At 27.6% G+C, this 21,598-nt stretch overlaps 3 protein-coding genes across 4 annotated transcripts; 1 reads left to right on the top strand and 2 right to left on the bottom strand.

Annotated features, from left to right (window-relative positions):
• Nucleotides 1-13,437: 13,437 nt before the first annotated feature.
• On the bottom strand, nt 13,438-14,688 carry LOC112604281. Of its 2 annotated transcripts, none has more exons than XM_025353245.1 (2): nt 13,872-14,688; nt 13,438-13,765 (listed from the first exon to the last, which is right to left on the bottom strand). In XM_025353245.1, exon 1 carries the CDS (start codon nt 14,639-14,641, stop codon nt 13,889-13,891), a length of 753 nt encoding a protein of 250 aa, XP_025209030.1. In that variant the 5' UTR covers nt 14,642-14,688; the 3' UTR covers nt 13,438-13,765; nt 13,872-13,888. The 2 variants fall into 2 exon arrangements, with proteins under 2 accessions (XP_025209030.1, XP_025209032.1); XM_025353247.1 differs by having other exon boundaries at nt 13,438-13,776; nt 13,883-14,688.
• A 1,948-nt stretch (nt 14,689-16,636) lies between these two features.
• On the bottom strand, nt 16,637-19,232 carry LOC112604276. The gene is made up of 8 exons (XM_025353241.1): nt 19,200-19,232; nt 18,348-18,575; nt 18,102-18,227; nt 17,942-18,028; nt 17,473-17,785; nt 17,195-17,377; nt 16,888-17,009; nt 16,637-16,831 (listed from the first exon to the last, which is right to left on the bottom strand). The coding sequence occupies exons 1-8, from the start codon at nt 19,230-19,232 to the stop codon at nt 16,637-16,639; spliced, it is 1,287 nt and encodes a 428-aa protein (XP_025209026.1).
• Nucleotides 19,006-21,178, top strand: LOC112604231 (elongin-C). Its single transcript, XM_025353171.1, has 3 exons — nt 19,006-19,284; nt 20,636-20,829; nt 20,924-21,178. The coding sequence occupies exons 1-3, from the start codon at nt 19,255-19,257 to the stop codon at nt 21,063-21,065; spliced, it is 366 nt and encodes a 121-aa protein (XP_025208956.1). The 5' UTR covers nt 19,006-19,254; the 3' UTR covers nt 21,066-21,178.
• The last annotated feature ends 420 nt before the right edge of the window (nt 21,179-21,598 follow it).

Below are 21,598 nucleotides of genomic sequence, written 5' to 3'. Positions count from 1 at the left end.
ATATATATATAAATACATAATTACGTAATATCACAAAAGTTTATAACTACATTATAGGTAATAATAAATAAATAATAATAATAATAATAATATGTAATTTATAATTATCTTCTACCCGTGATAAAGATAAAGCGATGCCGCTTCGTATCTCGACTGTTTGGGCACAAATAATATTGATATTTGATGCCGAATAGTACGGTTTCGATAGTTTCCTGGTTTTTAGATAGATGCCGCCACTAATTGTTGCGTACAGATATTTTTTTAAAGATTTGAACCCAGAACTCTGTCGTTGCGGAAAAAACAATTTTGAATTCATGTCGTTGGTTAAAAAACACGGGATAAATTATAATACTTATGCTAAGCAGTAGGCTGCATTAACAATCACTAGTCAATTACTAATGGTCCCCTTAAACACCATTTAGTGTACCATAATTGGTTTATTAAATTTTAGCGAGCCATTAAATCGATTAAATTTATACACAAATGTGTAATAGTATGTACCTATTTTAATTTACCCATGTACATACTTAGAAAATGTATCTAGGTTTAATTAAAAAAATACTGTTTATTGGTAACATACAGTTAGAGATTTAGTCATATTGTTAAGGAGGCTTTCGTTTTGTAAAATAAAATTTATACTGTAATTTTACATTTAATTCATTATGATCATATTATCTTGATCATAGTTGATAAATTATTTTACTTAATTTTGCAATTAAAAATATAATACATAAACCATAAGAATATCAATTAATAATAATCATCAAAGATAATAATTAATATTGTAATAACTACAAATTAAACTTAAACTATGATAAACGATTAACGATTGTTTATTGACATACGGATTGAACAATAGTGTATTGATACTTTAATTAATACTTAATATCAATAACATTTACTTCGATCGCTTGAAACTAGAACACGATGAATATTAATGAGAGGCTTTCCTTAACCTATAATAACATATCGTTTGGGCTAATTTATACACATCATTTGGGTGGATATACGTTTTTCTTCTCGATTTTAGAGACCTAGGACTTTCAGTTAACTCTAAGTGGTATGATGAAAAATATAATTTATTATATTATATTTATTAGCTTAATTTAATTTTTTTTATTAGTATGATGGTATCTCATAACCCATTTGTTTAATATAATTATTGTTAATTTTCCTGTTTATTATTTTTCTCATGGCTTTAATGTATATTTCAATATTTGTAAATTGGTTTTGACACTATAAAATAGTTATTAATTATTATCAATCAGCCGAAACGATATGATAAAAATATTTAGTTATTTGTCTAGGTAAATATGTTACTTCCCTATAATTCAATAGTTTATAAATTCGCCTTAACTATCGGTTAATTTTTCGCCTAAATGACATATGCTCTACTTAGGTAAATTTTGAATTATTAACTCCCCTATTTAAGGTATAAACGAATTGTGTCTCAAGGGTCAGATATGTAATACATGTATTTTAATCCATAGTTCTTAAACATCTACCTAACTGTTACATAAATATAATACATTTATTTTATAATTTATTGTTAACTGAATACAAACTACTTATTACTTATGCCATTATTTCTAATCAAGTATTTTTTGTGAACTTAGTAACTCTAGAACATTGCGAAACTAAGTATATGTATATATATATATATATATATATATGTATATGTGTGTGTTGCGTGTATTATGCATACTAAACTTAACCAATAGTATAGTAAAGTGCGAAGAAGCCGATTTTTTATTGACCGTGAAGACGATAAGCGACAACTCCCTTATTATTGATTATCAACTAGCAAATGGCAAAAATCTATTTATTATACGTATATTATTACATAGAAAAATAATTTCAGAGCTCAGGACTCCTTGTCAGTTATAAATATACCATTTAGAAATTCTTGAAATAAAAATAAATCTACTACCTAACCAATATTATATTACTATAACAGTGGGATGCAAAATTTTCGTTTATACCACCTTGACGAAACGCAACTAAAGTGCCCCGATTAATAAAAAAAGATTTTATTTCTAAAATGAAACAGGTCAAACCATTTATTAAAATTAACCAATAGAGCAGGGGTTCCCAACCTTTTTAGTTTCGCGGACCATTAATTTAGTAAAAAAATATTTGAGGCCCATCCATAGCATACCTATACGTTTTCTTAAAATTATAATATATAACATAACATGTTATATATTATATATATATATATAGTTATTAGGAATAAAAAATTTAAAAAATTTAAAAAAAAAATTGTTTATTAAAAAAAAAACTTAATTCAACTTTATCACTAGATAAACAATTTAATGTGATTTTTGACATTGCTTATTCTTCACGAGAAAGTCAATATCCGGATTAAAACTTGTTACTTGTACACTTATTGTACACTATAGTTAAAATTGATTAAATGTTATTATGATCAGAAATATAATAATATTATTTTAAATATATATAATGTTTAATAATATTATACTTATGGCTCGCGGCCCATGGGTTGGGAACCGCTGCAATATAGGTACATATACCATGAATATTCCAAAATAGAATATAATGATTAGTACCTATCTAAATTATTAATAATTCAGAACCACAAAAAATCATTCAATACTTCTAATATTACATGCTATAAAATATCAATATACTTACAATATGTGAATATTTTTATTTTATTTTTCTGAGGGGGAGAAAGAATTGGTGATTAGCTACAAGCTCTGTTTGTCTTCCTTCGCCGATCTCCATCTATGATTTTAGTGGTATTATTATAGTACTAGTGTATAATTTATATGACCCCTCACAACGCAGATTAAGTTGACGCCTGCTATTTACATCTAACGTGTATTCGATGTTCTAATAATTTGTTATAAATATATTAGTGTAGATAAAAAAGGTTCAATAAATTATAGACGTTAGGTATTTGTGTGAAATTCACTTATTAGATATTTTAAGAATAATGTTTGGTAAAATCCGTGTAATAAAATTAGTAATATAAGATAGGTACGTACAACAACGGGAATTGTATAAATATTACAGAGCATCTACCTAAGTTATTCAGTCTTCGTAATCACTGAAATATATATAATGTACTAAAAATACCTTAAAACTATAAAAAAAAAAACATGAATTTTTGACAAATTTTTAGTTAAGTGCACTATGATTCATTGGCAATAACACATTTATAACAAATGTTTAGAACTTAGAAGTTAAAACATCGAAAACACGTTAGATGTACATAGCGGGCGTCAACTAAACCTATGTGGAGGGAGAATACTTTCTTGGCGTGGATCATCTAAACCAGTACCATTATTACTTATAATTATAATTCATTTTTAAATTTTTTTCTTCATGAATTAATAAAAGATACAAAAATAATTAAAATAAGTACTTACTTACTTAAGCTATCGCTATGTATATTATTATTATGAGTATCTACCTACTTCCTGCGTACAGATGTGCAAGGCTAAAGAATAAAACACTATAATGTTATTTTTAGATTGCAGAATAAATAACGATGTAACACGCACAATGTTTAGGATAATTGTGCAGATCTATACTGCGCCATGTGGGTGGTTCATAAAATGACGGAACAGTTTACTGTACTACAGTAGTACAATATTATAATAAACAGAATTAATAGGAGGGATAATGATCTTGGCTGACGTTTTAAGTACAAATGAGTACCTAGTGTTGCACTCTACAAAAGGAATAATATAGCATAAATACTACATCAGTATAAATAGTACATTTTTAGTTTAGTATAAATGTATATAGAGAGATAATGATATATCTGTGCATTTTGGATAAGCCACTATAATATAAAATTAAGGTGGACAATAACCTACTAAAAATTACTAAAATATACTCTAAAAAAATAATAAATTCTTATATTTTATTTCAGAAACAAGAAATGTTGCCTCTCCCACATGGTCCCACAGACTTCAAACTGGGTATCATAATTAAGCAATTTATATCAAACTAATTGTATGTCTAGTGAAAAAATTTGCAACTCTTCATGGACTACATAAAAATCAAAATTCGTCAATAATGGAAAAATAGTAGACGCGGAATTCGAGATAATAAATAATTATTTACAATGAAATTTAAACAATTAATGGAAAAAGAAATTTAACAAAAAAGGTTGATACAGTAGAACACTGATATCAATAGATGTCATCAAAATATCTAGTATGTATGAAAAATTTGACACATGTTTTACGAACTAAAAAAATTTTTTTTATAAAGCGAATAACTTATGTGTTGAAGCTATTAGTATAGTTGTTATATACTAAATCCCACAGGGAACTCAGGCCATGAATACAAAACTCTTTATGAGTTATGACTGTTATGAGTTATGGTCTAATTGAAAACTAGAAATAATCCAGCTAAGAACAATCGATAGTGAGGTGTATACTCTTATACCAAAAGAAAAACGGCAAAAGTGGAATAAAAAAGGACAAAAAAAGGAACATTTGTTGGATAATCAAATGATATGAAATATTATTGTATCTAATATTCTAATTTTTCTACAATATTAAATACATGTCTCAAGCAGGGATGGATTGAAAATCAGGAATCTCAAATTTAATTAAGATTCTGTTATTGTTGATAATTTAAGTAAAAGGCGTACCAATGTCATGACTCATGATTTATAATTATAAATTTGTAATAATTGTTACCTATTTTAATGATGTATGTTTATAGTTTATCAAAATTCAAGTAATGTAGATACATAATAATGTATTTAAGTTACTTCAGTTACTTGATTAATTTAAAAAGAGCACAAAAATATTATAGGCACTAATTAAAATTTAAGTCTGCTGTGCATACCTATGTAATATAGGTACTACAATAAAAGAAAACATTTTTTTTTTTCAATAACGTATTAACGTTTAATTTTTATTAAAATTAATCAACTGTAATACGAGGGGAGATAGTCAGAGGGCGTAGTGTGTATGAAAGCATTGTAAGCTCTGCTTAAACTTTAAATACAAAGGAAAAATAAATTTGACCAATCAAATCTATATAAGTACTTAATAAATAATTTTTTAAATTTTATTTTTATTTAAAAAATATTTAAAGTTATAAATGGTGGTTTATGGAAAACCATCAATTGACGGTCTATTTTTAATCTGTTATGTTATCGACATATATCATAATAAGATCGAACCAAGTGCTACTATAGTGTAACACATTCTGAAATAATTGCTTACGCGCAACTGTTATTTTTTAATAGCTCAGTGTCATAGAAGGGATCATATATTTAGCTAGCGTTTGTAAGTACATTTGATTTTGATATTGTTCACGCGAGAACCGAGTAACAACCAGTTCCTAGTCCGACGCGTAGCTGTTGTAGTCGTTTTATTCTTATCTAAATCTAATATCTAGTATTTACACTGACTACGCTGTCATTCTCTTTATAGCTTTTTATAGTCATATAAATTATTTTTTAGTTTCTTGAATTTATAACATGTTAAAAGAATGAAATTTGTTTTTACATAATTTATAATTAAGCGTAGACCTTATTGTGCAGTAGATTTTGAACGTACCTCATTAATAAGGAAGTCAATGTAATACTGTAATGTATGTGTGAAATTTAAATTTAATGATAAATTATTGTATATAAAAAACAATTCTAATCGAAGACAGCCTATCAGCTTAATGCCTATAATCTATATTAGTAAGTGATAAGTGTCAAAGTATATTTCATAATGTTTTTTGATGTTTTATTAAAGTAAGCAAGACATGGCCCCAAGTGCAGAAAAAATTACCTAAAGCATTATTAAATCAGTGGCGGATTCAGCGAGGGGTGAAGGGGTGGCCGCTCCCCTTGTAAGCTTATTTAGGAAGAAATAAAGATATTAGTTGATAACATTTTTTTTTGCTTTTTTGATTTTATAGTAAAACTTAGACGTTTGGTATATGAAGTTTGAAGTGCAGAGGGGATTAGGTTAATAATATGTAATTTTAATTATATTTTATCTATTAAAGTAATTTATGTTATAATTATTTTTATTATAATTTTCAGTAGATAGGTCTTACCATTAATTATAGAATATTCTATAGCTATAATGGTCAATCGTATTGCACAGATTTAAACTAAAATATCTGGTCTTACACGATCACACTATGTTGTTACTTGTTTATATCATGTACGCAACCCATATCATCGTTGCACGTTGATATACACGTTGCATATCATCTATGTAACCCATGTATTTTACTCAAGTTGAAGCCATTACTCGGATTGCATATTTTTCCTGAACAGTTCAAAAAATAGCTAGTTAAACTTCAAGTTTGATTTGTAGTATATACTCTATAGATCCGAAATTCGAAGTTTTATTTTGCATATTTTTGCATACCTATTTTGTCATTTTTTGACATGTACTGCATTTTTCTATATTTTACAATTTTTTATTGCATGTATACGGTTTTTAAATACAGAATAGGTATCTATGTAATATTTTGCTTATTTTAATTAAAATCACGTAGTTATAGTAATATTTATAGTTCATATAATTTGATGAAGTCGTTTTCCTATCTTATCTAAGACCTATCGGGAGTAAATAGTAATCTGTTATTGAGTACCGAGTAGGTTTTAGTCAATTATACATTAGTTGCATTTGTTGTAATCTGATTGCGCTTAACTTTCATTTGATATTATTTATTTATTTTAATGAAAATAAAAGACTTTAATCGATTTTTTTTAGGGTATAATTCTATAAAAAAGGAGCATAAATTCATATTTTATAGTGCACATTTCTAAGGTTTTTTGAGTATATAAATCCGGGCCCTATTCATCAATCATCAGTAATTAGTAACTATTGTAGTAAACCGACGTTTTTATCATAAAAACGTAGTTCTAAAGTCCAGTGGCCTAGAACTATATCGCGCCACCTAGTCGGACCACTGATGCTGCCTTCTGATTGTATTAGGAACATCACGCTATTTCTTTGACGTCAATCATCCTCTCCTAATCACGGCATGTCTCATAAGGAGCCCTCTTCACAAAGAGCTCCAGAGAGTATTTCATACACAAACGTTTCACCCATGCTTACCAAAAGCTTCTAGGGAAACGTTCTACACACATAGTCTCTCCGGTTTAGTATTTCAATACTAGGTCGAAACACTTCTATAAGTTTATATTTTTTAAGTTATTTTATATTTAATAAATACTTAAAGTTACATATTAATATTTTGTTATTAATATTATTCAAACGTAAACCTCTTCTCTTCCTGAACTACGACGTTGTACCGAAATTGTGTATTCGTCGTTAAAGAAGTATTGCAGTAACCACGATCAAGTGACAGCGACTGGTTACTACATAAAAATTGGTGTCAGGTGTGGGGTCACACTTCATCAAACGAAAAATTTGGGCTTGCTCAAAAAAGTAGTTTGAGACCCGCCGACGAATCCACATTCACGTGTAACCCGAAGGAAGGAAGGGAGTTCTGCGGAGCATAGCAGCACGCAGGTCAGTCCAGTGCAGATATTATTCAAGGACGTCCAACAAGGGCAAATCAAATTCAAGCGTTCAGCAGGGGCAAAGCGAACTCAGCATCTCAAGAAAAAAAAATCCAACTCAAAATACAAAAATTTTAAGTCATTTGAATATTATTTTGTATGTCTGAGAGTACAGATAAGAATTGGCAAATCGTAGTTTACCACCCAGAAACACTTAAAATAAAAATGACTAGCACAAGTAACACTACAGATAAATTAGGTTTTGAGGGAGCACTTAAGTTGGTATCTTCTTTCTCGGGAGGTACTGAATCTGAATTAGCGTCGTTTGAAACCCGATGCGAATTCATTTTTAAAAATATTTCCGATAACTTAAAACCAATTATCTTGGAAACTATTTTAGCACAATTAAAGGGTAATGCATTTGAGGCAATAAGGTATAAGGAAATTACAACTTGGGATGAATTAAAGAAATTATTTAGAACTATTTTTGGTTCTGCGCATTCGGTATCATATTTGCAAGTACAGCTTAGTCAGATGAGACAAAAAGCAAAAGAAACGGTTAAAGAGTTCTCCATTAGAATAGAGAAAACTGCACACGAACTAACACACGCGCTAACAATAGACAAACCACGGGTAGAAGCGAATATAATCGCACAAACAGTGCAAGCACACGCACTGAAAAAAATTCTAATAGTAACATTGACAAACATGTTTTGTAGATGAACAACAAATCTATACTCTGTCTCAAAGTAGAATACAGCGGTTTCGCGCATCGCGACTGACGGTCGCGGAAGCTCGTTGGCTCGTTGCCCGATTTTCTACCACTATGCGGCGAAATTGACAGCAGATGCGCGGCACCAAACGAAAACCGGTCAGCCGCCTGGTGTATTCTACTATTTCTACTTTGAGACGGAGTATATTGAGTATAATATATATTACGCTGACAATATTAGTATCATAACGATAAAAAATTGTTAGTTTAATAAAAATTTTCTTATATACTGTAATTGTTTATTTTATCAATTTGACAATCAATTGTCATATCTATAAATCTTATAGGGACCGGTCCAATGTGTGATCTACCGATAAACTGCTATCTACGATAAAGCGTTATAGGTAGAACGTGTGATCTACTGAAAACATATCTATATTTTATATTATAGTGCTATACCTATATAATTATCGATATGATATGGATTTTACGACTGTATTGTATTTCTAAAATACATCATTTAAACATTCCGTTACCATTTAGCGTTCATTCGTGTCATTTCGTTTGTTGGTCAATTTTTTCAATTTTTTTTTATAACTATTTTTGTAACGATTTAAATTTTAAAATGAATTATATTACAACAATGGGTTATTTATTTAAAAATATAATTTTTGATGAATTGAAATTGAGCTCATACTCAAACAATAGAGTCGTTATGGGAGTTAGTCAAGTCTAAGTATAAAATTAAAGTTAATGGTGCATCTCCACTATTAGACCGCCAACTTAAAGAAGAATGATGGCGGTCATGCCACCTGGTACAAACTCAAATATTTGATGATTTTTTATCAGATTTAAAAAATACTTTTGCAGTATGGACATAATATATAGTTAATAGTTAATCACACATTGGACCAGCCATTTATTGGTAGATCACACATTGGACCAGCCGTTTATCAGTAGATCACACATTGGACTGGTCCCTAAAGTTTGCTACAAGTATTAGCCTACTTATTACATTTAAAAAATATATATGTATGTAATATAAAAAATACTATGTAACTACATGATAGATAAGTATTGCATGGTATAAATTATATAACGTACCTTTTTTAAATGATTAAAAATAATTAAATTTATTTGAATTCATGTGATAAATAGATAAAAGTGATAAAGATTAACTTTAAAGTTGTATATGTAAGAAAGATTGATAAAATATGAATTTCATTTAACTGTATAGCTTTGATTGAATATTAGGTAAATCTATTATTTATTTGTTATTATATATTTATGAATCTTTATATTGTATTTATTATAATGCATATTTTATATAAACTTCATTATGTTATTATATATTTTTATACCTACATTGTGATTTATATTTCTTTATGTTTAATACAATTTCAAAACATATACTAAATAAAAAAAAAATATTAAATATTTAAATGAACTATGGTTTTTTTTTTTTTATTACCTATATTTAAATTTCAAATGATAAATTATTTGAAATTTGCATACCACTTTTTGATGCAGCAATAATAATTTCAGTTATTATATGATCAGAAAATTTTATTGAAATGATTTGTGATTGAAACCTATTTGTTGGATATGAACAGATTATATTTTTATCAGTAACAAATATATTTGATTGAAATGATAAAATTAATAATCTTGACAATAAATTTCTTATGATTTGTTTATCAAATAATGTTTCCTGTTAATAAAATATTTTATTGTATTAATGAAATATTTTATTGTATTGATCAGATATTTTGTTAAAATAGTGTTAGCAATGACAATTTTATGTGATCAAATTAATAATGTAAATTTAATCAAAACGATAAAATGTTTATAATTTTTCAAGATGATCATGAATTGACAATTTATTGTTGTTAGTTGGACAAATCTGTTTGTTAGCTGAATAGTGACAAATATTTTGTTGATCAAATCCAAAGTTTATAGATAATAGAGGTTGCATCAATTCGAAAATTAAGAAAATGTGGGAGTGGGAGTAAATTGTCCGTGATGTCAGCCGTCGTACAAAAACTCGCTAATCACTATAGATATAATAAGTGACAGTAGTTTTTCAGAAATTATCATCGAAGATAAAAATGAAATGAGTAAAGATGCAATGGAATATTTGGCAGGGTGGGTTGCAAAAAAATATAGACTACAGCTTCTAGAATTGGGTTCAACTACAACTCAGTATAATACTGCTCAAAACGAAAATAGTCATGATTATACTATGCCATCATGGATAAATCATTTATCCTATGGTGAACTGATAGTTCCTAGTTATAATTTTAAAACTCATATTTTTAGAATTGAAAAATTATTAAACAAAATTACCAAACAACAAATTCCAAAAGGACCTAAAGTTGTTAAAAATTTGTCTAAAAAAATTATTAAGAGAATGAAAATTGAAGAAAAACATAAACCTGTTATGCAGACGTATGAAAACAAAGAATACTTATTCGTATGAAATATTTAAATCAGCATACAAATATTTTAAATAAAAAAGAAAAGCAAAACTTCAGCTCCAAAAACTACAAAAATTAAAAAGACTGATGACTTAAATGTAATCCACTACAATTTAAATTATTAATGTAGGTATTATTTTTATTTGTTTTTGACTGAACTATTTTTTATATTATTTTTATATTTTTATATCAATTGTGTAAACTTACAGTTTACTTAAGCATAATTATTATTATTATAATATTAATGCTGAAAAATACTATTTTTAATAAATTTAATTAATATGTATAACTATAATGCTTTATAGTTGATATGCATATTATTATAGAAAATAAAAATGCATTTGTTAAAATAATATTTACGATGTAATTCAAACAATAATATGGGCATATTATTGATCAGTGTCCAACACTATAAGAACTAAGAGCTCATACTGAGGTTTTTCGCGTACAGGAAATGTCTGGTAAGTGTTTTGGTGAAAAGACTGCTCAAGTAGTTCATGGTTAAGCAATTTCTATTCTCAGCATACCGATTGGTGATGAACAATATTTATTATTTGATGCGACGCATATGGTGGGTGGTAGGTACTTTGCAAAGTAAACTTAAAATTAGAGCCAGGACCTGCGGAAGGTGTGTGCGACCATTATTTCATTTCCACATTATTGATTTTCAATCTAAGATGATGTTAAAAGAAACATGTTTTATAATCAAAGAACGATAAAAATATTAATATATAAATATTGTACTTAAAAACAATAAAAATACTTTATTAATAAATAATAATTATAAACTTGTACTACAGACTATAGTGTCATACAAACAATAAATACCCGCTAAATTTTGTACGACGGGCGACGTCACTGGATAGGGGACGGAGCGGTGGGTTTTGATTTGTTTACACGACTTTGAGGCAACCTCTATTATCTATAAACCTTGGATCAAATCTATATTTTTATCAATGTTACCAAGGTTTTTTTTTCAGTGCGCATTAAGCGTATTCATAGCAGGTATATCGCAATCTATAGAAATTATATTAAAAGCGCGCAACGTAAAAATATTTGAAGAGGCAGTATTGCACGCAATGGAGGAGGAAAAGACAACCGATTATTTTAATAATGCGAATAGCAATAATTATAATAAAAATAAATTTGATAAAAAAAACACTAGAGATAAAAGCACGATTAAATGCTATCGATGTGAAAAATTCGGTCATTATGCTAATGAATGTAGAACAAGCGAGCATAAATTAGCTACTTTCAAGAATCCGAATAATGGACAAAGTCCAAAGACCGAATTTAAACGCGAATATTCTAGTAAGTTCTGCAAATACTGTAGAAAAGCGAATCACGATATAAGCGAGTGCCGTAAATTAAAACGTAACGAACAAAATAAAACCGTAGAAAGAAATGATCAGGGAAATCACGATAGGTCTATCAGTGAAATACAATCGGGAAGTAACGTTCGTATAATAACATCAATAACACAGGAGCATATTACATGTTTTTCGGATAAATTTGTTAAAAACGAAATTAAATTTTTAATTGATAGTGGTTCTGAAATGAACATTATAAAAATTTCAAGTTTAAAAGGGGCACATAATCGTAAATGAAAAAGATAAAAAACAGATTAAGGGCATTAAATGCAAATCCAGTAGAAACAGTAGGGGATCTGTGGTAATTCTAATTTACATTAACAAACAACTTTTTACAGTTAAATTCGATATTGTATACGATAACTTTCCGATACCTGAAGCAGGTATAATAGGCATAACATTTTTGAAATTAAATAAAGTCGTCTTAGATTGGGATAAAGAAATATTATTAATACCAGAGAAAAAAGAAATAGATAATAATGTATTATTCCACCGCGAAGTAACTGCGTTTTGCAAATTTGAGCGGACGAACAAATCGAGCACGAATTTATTACGATAGAAAAATGCGAAATTAATGAAGACGTAATTATAGCTAATAATATCAGTCCGGTCAAAGATGATAAAATAATAAGTAATATAGTAAATATATCGGAACAACCATTTATTATCGATCAATTAACCACGAGTAATTTTAAGTGGAAACCTTATAATGATTGCCTTTTTTTTTTTTGCTAACGAAGGGAAATACGCGGATAATAAAGTTAGGAAAATTAAGGAAACTATATTAAAACGGAACACCTTAACAACGAGGAACGTAATAGTATAATAGACCTTTGTATTCGTTTTTCTGTTTATTTTTCTTTGAAGGTGATCGACTAAGTGCTACTGATATAGTTACACATAAAATAAGTATTGCAGTAACCACGATCAAGTGACAGCGACTGGTTACTACATAAAAAAATTTTTTTTTTTTTTTGGATTTAAAATTGAACAGCGATAACAATCGCATAAAACTGTGAAATAAAATAAGAAAAATTTAAGTGAAAGACCACACCAACTAGTGGGTAAATGTATTTCAAAACCTGTGAACAATGAATTTTGTAACGAAACTTGTAAATAATGAAATTCGCAACGACAGCGTCATACCAAAATATTGAAAGACGCAAAGAAAACAATATATATTTTATTTTTTAATTTAATTTTTTATTTTTTTTAATTTTTTTTTTTTTTAATTTTTTTTCTGCAACGACAGCGTCATACCAGAATATATATATTGAAAGACGCAGAGAAAACAATATATATTTTATTTTTTAATTTTATTTTTAATTTTTTTTTTTTTTTAATTTTTTTTCTGCAACGACAGCGTCATACCAGAATATATATATTGAAAGACGCAGAGAAAACAATATATATTTTATTTATTTTTTATTTTTTAATTTTTTTTTAAATTTTTTTTTCCGCAACGACAGCGTCATACCAGAATATGTATATTGAAAGACGCAGAGAAAACAATATATATTTTTTTCTTTTTTTTTTTTTGATTTTTTTAAATTTTTTTTAAATTTTTTTTTTCCGCAACGACAGCGTCATACCAGAATATGTATATTGAAAGACGCAGAGAAAACAATATATATTTTATTTATTTTTTATTTTTTAATTTTTTTTTAAATTTTTTTTTCCGCAACGACAGCGTCATACCAGAATATGTATATTGAAAGACGCAGAGAAAACAATATATATTTTATTTATTTTTTATTTTTTAATTTTTTTTTAAATTTTTTTTTCCGCAACGACAGCGTCATACCAGAATATATATATTGAAAGACGCAGAGAAAACAATATATATTTTATTTATTTTTTTTTAAACTTTGACATTACCACATTTACCGTATGTACCTTTGGGTTTCTTCATTGAAATCCAGTCACGTATTGACATGTCTATTAAAGTGTGTTTCGGATTTTTAACACCATGTCTATTAAGAAATGTACCACAAAATAACAGTCGTGGATCAACACCGTCAACCACCACATAGGATCGCATAATATCAGGTTGACGATAGAGAAAAAACGGTACGGCACCCACACTTGACAAAATAGAATTGTTCAGACTTTTTGGAGCATATTCATATAATGTTATCACAATACTATTAACTGGAGCACGGGTTTTAATGTCAGATTCATACTGTGCCCAAACACCTCTGTTAAAACTATTGAATTGCGGTATAAAATTGGTGGCTGTTTCATTACCACCCAATATAGTTGGAATAATATGACCAGCATCACAGTCAGCTTGATGCTCACACGCAAGTTGCACTCCTAGTTGTATATTACTTGGATTAGTTCTTTTATCCTGTACACCCACATTATCATATGAATAACACGATGTCACCAACATATTTGCCATTCCGTTATGGAATATTGTTTTATAATGGTGAGTTATCTTGTTAGTAATCACCATTCCGTTTGTCGTCGTCCATGTATAGGTACCATAGTCAATAATGTCGTAAGATGGTAATGGATATACAATGTTATCTGGACATCCTCTTGATATGTCATATGTCTGAACTATTGTGTAACCATTTAAAATTACGATAATAACCAAAACAAAAATCATAGTGCTTTTCAGTTCACTACACTATTGTCTACTAGTAATTAACTACTAACTAGTAACTATCATTTTAATTGTAGAATTATTAGTATAATTATCAGTGCTTGATTTGGAAAAAAAATAGAAGGGGGACTCATCGGATGTTTGATAAACAAGCGTTCCACACAAAATTAACCGTCACATTAACGTGGGGACAAATAGAAGGGGTACGCTAAAAAAAAAATTAAAAAAGAAGGGGGACCCCCCCCCCCCCAAATCAAGCACTGATATACTAAAATTAGTAAAAAAATGTGTACCTAAGCTATAAAGAAGAAATTTCTTTATTATTAAATATTTATAAAAATGACACTAACAGCTGATCGAGTTTTTGTTTACCCATGATATGAATTTTGAACCACGAACTAGTAGTTAACCAGGGTTTATATTTTATACTGTGTATATATATGTACTATATATTATATACTATAATGTATTAACCACGGACTAAGATAGTATGGACTGGAAACGAATTGCGAGCGGGGCGGATAGCCGGGATGGTTAAGGTTTGGGAGAGACGAAACTGGGAGAGAAATAGTACCACCTAGCCTCGCGCGCTACTTATATTCAATAAATGCAATCTTATCAGGAATAAATTAATGTGTTATTACTATTATTATTTAATATTATAACTGTTAAAAACTATAACTTGTCTCTTCTATTTTATTTAAAAATTCAACAAATAAAAATAAAATTTAAATAAAAAATAATATTAATAACTAATATACATTGTTATGTAATTACAAGTTTTGAACTTTTCTTTTTCTGAGCATTTTTTTTGTTTTGATCATTGTTTGAAATTATAGTGTATTGACACATCCTCATCTTAATATAATAAGATATTATAAATGTCAGTGTTTCAATTTTATGTATACTACATGGAAATGTTTTAATTGAATTATACTTTTTGTTGAAAAAATCATCCACTGTCTGTTGGAAGACATCATAGTCATTACAAAATGTTTGAAATTATTTTTCTACATTCATCAACAAATTAAATAGAAACACGTTTGGATAAATTAAACTTCCTCTACTTTTGATATTAGTTAGTGTTGCCTCAGTTATATCACAAAATGATGATTGACCTAAAATAATAATATATAGGTGTAATCGAATAATTTAACAATTAATTTAATTGCTTTGCTTTACTCATTACTGCTTTTTGACAATTGCTGCACTTAATGTGTTTATTAATGTATCTTGAGACATACCCACAGATGTAATATAATATGCATGATTCTGTATCTGATTTATAATAATCATGATCTCTAAAAATGTCCTCTTAAAATACATTGTCTACTTCTATATCTTGAGTAATAAATGTATCAAGCCTTTCTTTTAAATGATTAATTTTTAGTCGTCTTTCAGGTAGTATGTCATTTTTACTAAAAACTTCCTTAATATCATTTAAAGTTAATTTTGGTTGTGTAGAGTCTAATATTATGCAATTACCACTCTTTGGAGGCTTTATTATGGAATACACTGATAGTAATTTGTATACCTGCAAGAATGTTGGACAGTTCGGGTGATCATTTGGACCAGTTGCTTGTCTTGCCATACCAAAAAATTGCTATTGATATAAAAACAAGTTATTATCATATGAATTATCAACCAACGCTTAAGTTTTAAAATGAATAACATTTTGACTAAAATATATAATAATTTGTATTTATTTTACTTCTAGGCGATCCTGGTTCATTTTAGAAGATAAAACATATTTAAATCCACATTCTTCCAAAAGATGCTTGGACAAATCTATTACTGATTTAATTGTTATGCGTAAACCTTCAGCAGTTGATTTTGTTAAAAATTCAACTTCAGGAATATAATGGTTGAGTACATTGTCTTCCCATAAATCAAGCCACACTAAAGTATTTTCTAATATCTTTTAAATCACACATTTATGAAAATAATTGTAAGGATAATATTTTTATTTAATTTATATTAGTACATTTTTAGATCTAATTATATTGTTTTACTTACATCAAAGTCTTGACTATTATGTTTAATGCCTTCCGCTGGATGCCTTCGGTTTAATGCATCAAACAGACTGTTCATTCGTTCTATGAATATTTGTGCATGTTCACTGTTTTCTAATGACTTGATTTTTGCATGGCAACGGTAATATTCAATTTCTTTAGCCATAGAATTACTGAAAATCTATAAAATAATGAAGTTATTAATTAATTGAAATTAATAAAAAAAAAACATATTACCTGCGTAGCTAATTTTACATTCATCTTACTAAAACTGTCCGGTGCCAAATGTCTGTGAGTAATTTTTGGACACACCCTCGATGGAGCAATAGAATCTCTTTCTAAATCATTTTTATGTACCTCTTTATAGTAGTGTAAAAAGTTATAGATTTAAATTTATTTATTAATTTTTATAAATATCACATTGCAATTTACAACGTAATGCATAGTAAAATAATTAATTAATGATTTACAAAATAAATTTACCGGGAATTTGATTTTTTGATATTTTTCTTTTTATTTAAAGTATTATTTAAAAAGCGACGACGAGTAGGAGTTAATGTTGGTCCAATTCGTTTTGAATTTATCAACATTGATCTTTTCTTATATTTTTTAAATATTGGAAATAAATAGTCACAATTTAGGCATCTTTTTTTTCTATTTAATAATAAAGAGCACTTCTTATGACGCCAAATCCCATTATTATTTGTTGCTGTTGGAATAGATATTCCTAGATAAATAAAATTTGAAAATCATTGTTAAAAACTGAATGTTCTAATAATATTAATAATGTAATAAAAATATAAAATACATTGAATTTATTACCGGGAAAATGTATTGCCATAAGTCCACCTTGACAAACTTGTTTGTAATTAAATGAACCAATTACTTCAGATAAGTTCTTGGTGTTTATTGGGTAAGTTAGTGAAATCAATCCTAAGCTTGCAGGCTCTATTAAAACATTATAAACATAAAAGTTTACACTCATTTCATCATTGATGACTATTTGTTTTTCGATGACAAGTTGATTGACTTTATAAATAGGCTTATACAATATTACAATTTGTCTATCTATATAAGTTGACCATCCAATTGGTAAATTCAATGAATTAATTAATTCATTAAAAAACACTGATTTCTGTAAACAAATTTGCATCAAGTAAGTAAATATATGGGAACATAATGCCTCTTATGGACTATTTAAAATAAAAAAAAACATAATATGCAATTTAATTTTCATGGTAGGTAAACCAAGTAAGGTTATTTGGGTACTATTTATTATTAAAATTATTACTTGTAAATCTGCTAAACAAATTTGTTTGCTTGGTACATTTGTTACTGTAGGATTAACAAAATCAATATTTCTTTTTAAAGTGACATTCTTAAATTATAAAAATATTATTTAATATGATATATTGTAAAAATAAAACAATTCAAATATTAGTATTAGGTACTTTTATTGGAAAAAGTTCTTTTCTAAATGACTCAGTTATTAGTGAAGGTTTGCATATATTTATTTGTTTAAATACAGATGGTATAGCTCCTTTTTTTAATTCATATATTTGCCTTTTAACAAACCTCTTTTAAAAAATAAATTCAATGTATAAACATTGTATTAGATAATTAAAAATTATTTACAATTGTATATATTATTTCACTTTATAATAGTAGTTGTATATTATAATTTATATTTTACATACATTAGCAACATCAAATGGGATTGAATAATCAGTGATTATATCACCAGGTAAAAAATGCTCAGAACAAATATATTTTAAGGACTTGAACTGGCTGTTAATAGCATTATTTACTACTGATTCCCAAGCTATTTTATTATAACTATTCACTTTGAATAGTGTTACTTTTTTATTATTTTCTCTACTTTTACATCCAACAATAGAACATTTACGCATGTTGGACAAACGATTTATGTATCATACAATTTAATATACCAGTTAAATGTGCTGTAAGTGATATTTTGTAATTTAAGTATTATATAATACCATGTTTTACATTTTATTTTACATATGTCTTAGTTCCGTGAACTTATTATTTTTCATTCATTCATTGACTATTTGTAGACATTTATAAATTGGAGGGAAAGTTCATAAATTAAATATCTCGAATTAAGATATACTATATCTTAATTCGTGTTAAATATTAATGAATGGTTCATTAAAATGAACATAGATAGAGCGCGAGACGGGATCGTACTTCCCCTCCCCCTCCCCCGATATACGTCTCACCCATACCACAAGCAGCCCGCTGATATGATTATCGTTTCCAGTCCATACTATCTTAGTCCGTGGTATTAACCTTGGTAGCTGATATGGTTATCAATATTCGTAGTGTTAACGTTAGATAACGCCACAGCGGCCCGTGACACATCAAGGTAACAAATATTATGCCCTTAAGCCCCTCTGGTTTAAGCCAAGAGTCAAGTCCGCTTGACGTTTTGAGTTTTCACAAGCCACCGCCATCATAACAACTTGGAGAATTAAAGGCTAGTGGAATCTAAACTTAACAACCGACTGCCGTCGTTCGTCTCTTACCTGCCCGTAAGCGTGAATTGTCCTTGTTGTCATTGTTCACACATTGTGCGAGAAGATGAGCGTCGACATGGTGGAAGATGGTCAGGTAACGACGATAATTCATATTATCTAACTAAATGACTGTTGTCTGTAAAACGGTAATGATTATTAAAACATTGTCAATTTTGGGTACCTATGGTATATCTGTGATAGATTTATACCAAACCGAGGAGAATGAGTAACTTTTGAAATAATAGTAACAAGTTGACTGGCGTTTGGCAAGCTATTTGAAGTGGAACTGTTCCAGACATTTTGAGAGTTAAATTTAATACTCATATATTTTTCCTTCAGCACAATCTAAAATATTATGGTTTACCATTATATGGTTTGGGTACTATTTATAATGAAAGTCTATTTTAGTTATCTATCTGTTTTTACAATTAATATTGAATTAACTGGGTTTTAGAAAAAAAAAGTGAGAGTTAAATTAACCTATCATAACCTATTGTAATATTTTTAGACATTTTTGAATGGATTTTTTTTATATTATTATTGTTATTGAATGGTTCATTATCTGATTAGTGATATATTCGTTTTATTATGGTAAAATAGTAGTGTTATATTATGAGTGTCGTATTTCTTCTTATGTACATATTATTTTGTGACCACGTTTAATACTATATTTTTTTAAAACAAAATTTGATTTTATTCGCTTACATTTTATTTTGAGTAAACAAAATGGACAATAAAAAGTTCATTAAAATTGTTTTTTATAATTTAGTAAATTAGAAAGATACAGTCACTCTTTATGTAATTTATAAACTAATTAAAAAAAAAAAATTAACGTTTTTTCTAAATTTAGTAAAGTTAATATTATTTTCTCTATTAAATTTTAACTTATTGAGTTAAATTTATGATTTGTGAATGGTTAATTTATAACTTATCAATTTTGTGTTCTTTTAACTCAACTCAATTTGAGTTAATTATTTTGATTAATTTGCCTACCTTTGCGTAAGTATATGTAACTCGACCTATTCGGAGTTAATTTATAAGATGATCAATTTTGATTAGGTTTTACATGGTGAAAATACATTAGCATATACAATTGGATTTAGAGAACTTATTAAGTTGAAAACAAATTATTATGATATATTTAAATACAATTTTAGTATATTTTACTTAACTGATAATCTGGTAACAATACTTGGGGCAAGCCATGAAACGAGATTAGTTCTGAACATATTTAGTTTGTAGGCTGTCGAATTATTACTTATTATAAATTTAGTTAAATAATCATATATAGTGAAATTATACCTATATAGTAGGAGTGTAATTATACAGAACTAATGCAAAATGACATACACATCTGGAATATATTTATTATAATAATAAAAGTTAAATACTGTAAAAGTGTGACAACAATTAATTTAAATGTAATAATGCTTGCATGTATTTAGGACGAGGAGAATTCAGAATATGGCGGATGCGAGGGTCCAGATGCCATGTATGTCAAATTAATATCAAGTGATGGGCACGAGTTTATTGTCAAGCGAGAGCATGCCTTGATGTCAGGCACAATAAAAGCTATGTTAAGTGGTCCTGGTCAGTTTTCAGAAAACGAAACAAACGAAATTCATTTCAGAGAGATACCGTAAGTAGCAGTGACGATGGCCATCATATAAATATATGTTATATAAACTCTGGTAACAAGTCTTAAAATAATTTTTTTTTTGTTTTTCTTATAGCTCTCACGTTTTACAAAAAGTTTGTATGTACTTCACATATAAAGCTCGTTATACAAACAGCTCAACTGAGATTCCCGAGTTCCCTATTCCACCACAAATCGCTTTGGAACTTCTGATGGCAGCCAATTTTTTGGATTGTTAATGTTGAGTAATAAAAATGGATATTTACAAATTATTATAATCACAGAATTTAAACAACCAAGCTTTTGAAACATATTTATCTTAAACTTAAATAAATAAATGATTCGTAATTGATTTTTTTGTATTCATTATTATACTTATTTTGTATCAAATACATATATATATTATATATGTATAATATAACTATTTTCTTTTTTTATATATATTTTTTTTAAACATACTTTAGTTATCTACATTTTATAAAACTTTAAATGTTTTAATTTTCATTTATTAAAAAATTAATTTAATATTGTTTAAATGAAAAAATAGTACAGATTATAATAAATAAAATAAAATCAATCAATGGGAAAAAAAAGCAATTATTATAATAAATGCTAAAATAGTAAAACCTTAAAATAAAATATATTTTGCATAATTTTTTATCAAATAAAGTATTTGAATACTTTATTTTAACATATATATATTATATTCTCATAGGCGTGCTCAGACTTTTTAGTCAGATATAGCTGAATTCAATCTGACCATTCGCTTTCC

Source organism: Melanaphis sacchari, unplaced genomic scaffold (genome assembly GCF_002803265.2).
Source record: "Melanaphis sacchari strain LSU unplaced genomic scaffold, SCAv2.0 Contig11_pilon_pilon, whole genome shotgun sequence".
NCBI lineage: Eukaryota > Metazoa > Arthropoda > Insecta > Hemiptera > Aphididae > Melanaphis > Melanaphis sacchari.
The sequence above is the reverse complement of the archived record's forward strand: the minus strand, read 5'-3'. Positions and strand labels throughout refer to the sequence as shown.

What these genes read in the sequence shown, in the direction of transcription:
- LOC112604231 (XM_025353171.1), top strand. Translation starts at nt 19,255, where the DNA reads ATGAGCGTCGACATGGTGGAAGATGGTCAG. An exon ending in ACATGGTGGAAGATGGTCAG is followed by an intron (nt 19,285 to 20,635) that starts GTAACGACGATA and finishes GCATGTATTTAG; the next exon opens with GACGAGGAGAATTCAGAATA. An exon ending in ATTCATTTCAGAGAGATACC is followed by an intron (nt 20,830 to 20,923) that starts GTAAGTAGCAGT and finishes TTTTTCTTATAG; the next exon opens with CTCTCACGTTTTACAAAAAG.
- LOC112604276 (XM_025353241.1), bottom strand. Translation starts at nt 19,232, where the DNA reads ATGACAACAAGGACAATTCACGCTTACGGGCAG. An exon ending in TTTGTTTAGCAGATTTACAA is followed by an intron (nt 17,786 to 17,941) that starts GTAATAATTTTA and finishes ATTTGTTTACAG; the next exon opens with AAATCAGTGTTTTTTAATGA. An exon ending in ACCAACATTAACTCCTACTC is followed by an intron (nt 17,010 to 17,194) that starts GTCGTCGCTTTT and finishes ACTACTATAAAG; the next exon opens with AGGTACATAAAAATGATTTA.
- LOC112604281 (XM_025353245.1), bottom strand. Translation starts at nt 14,641, where the DNA reads ATGATTTTTGTTTTGGTTATTATCGTAATTTTAAATGGTTACACAATA.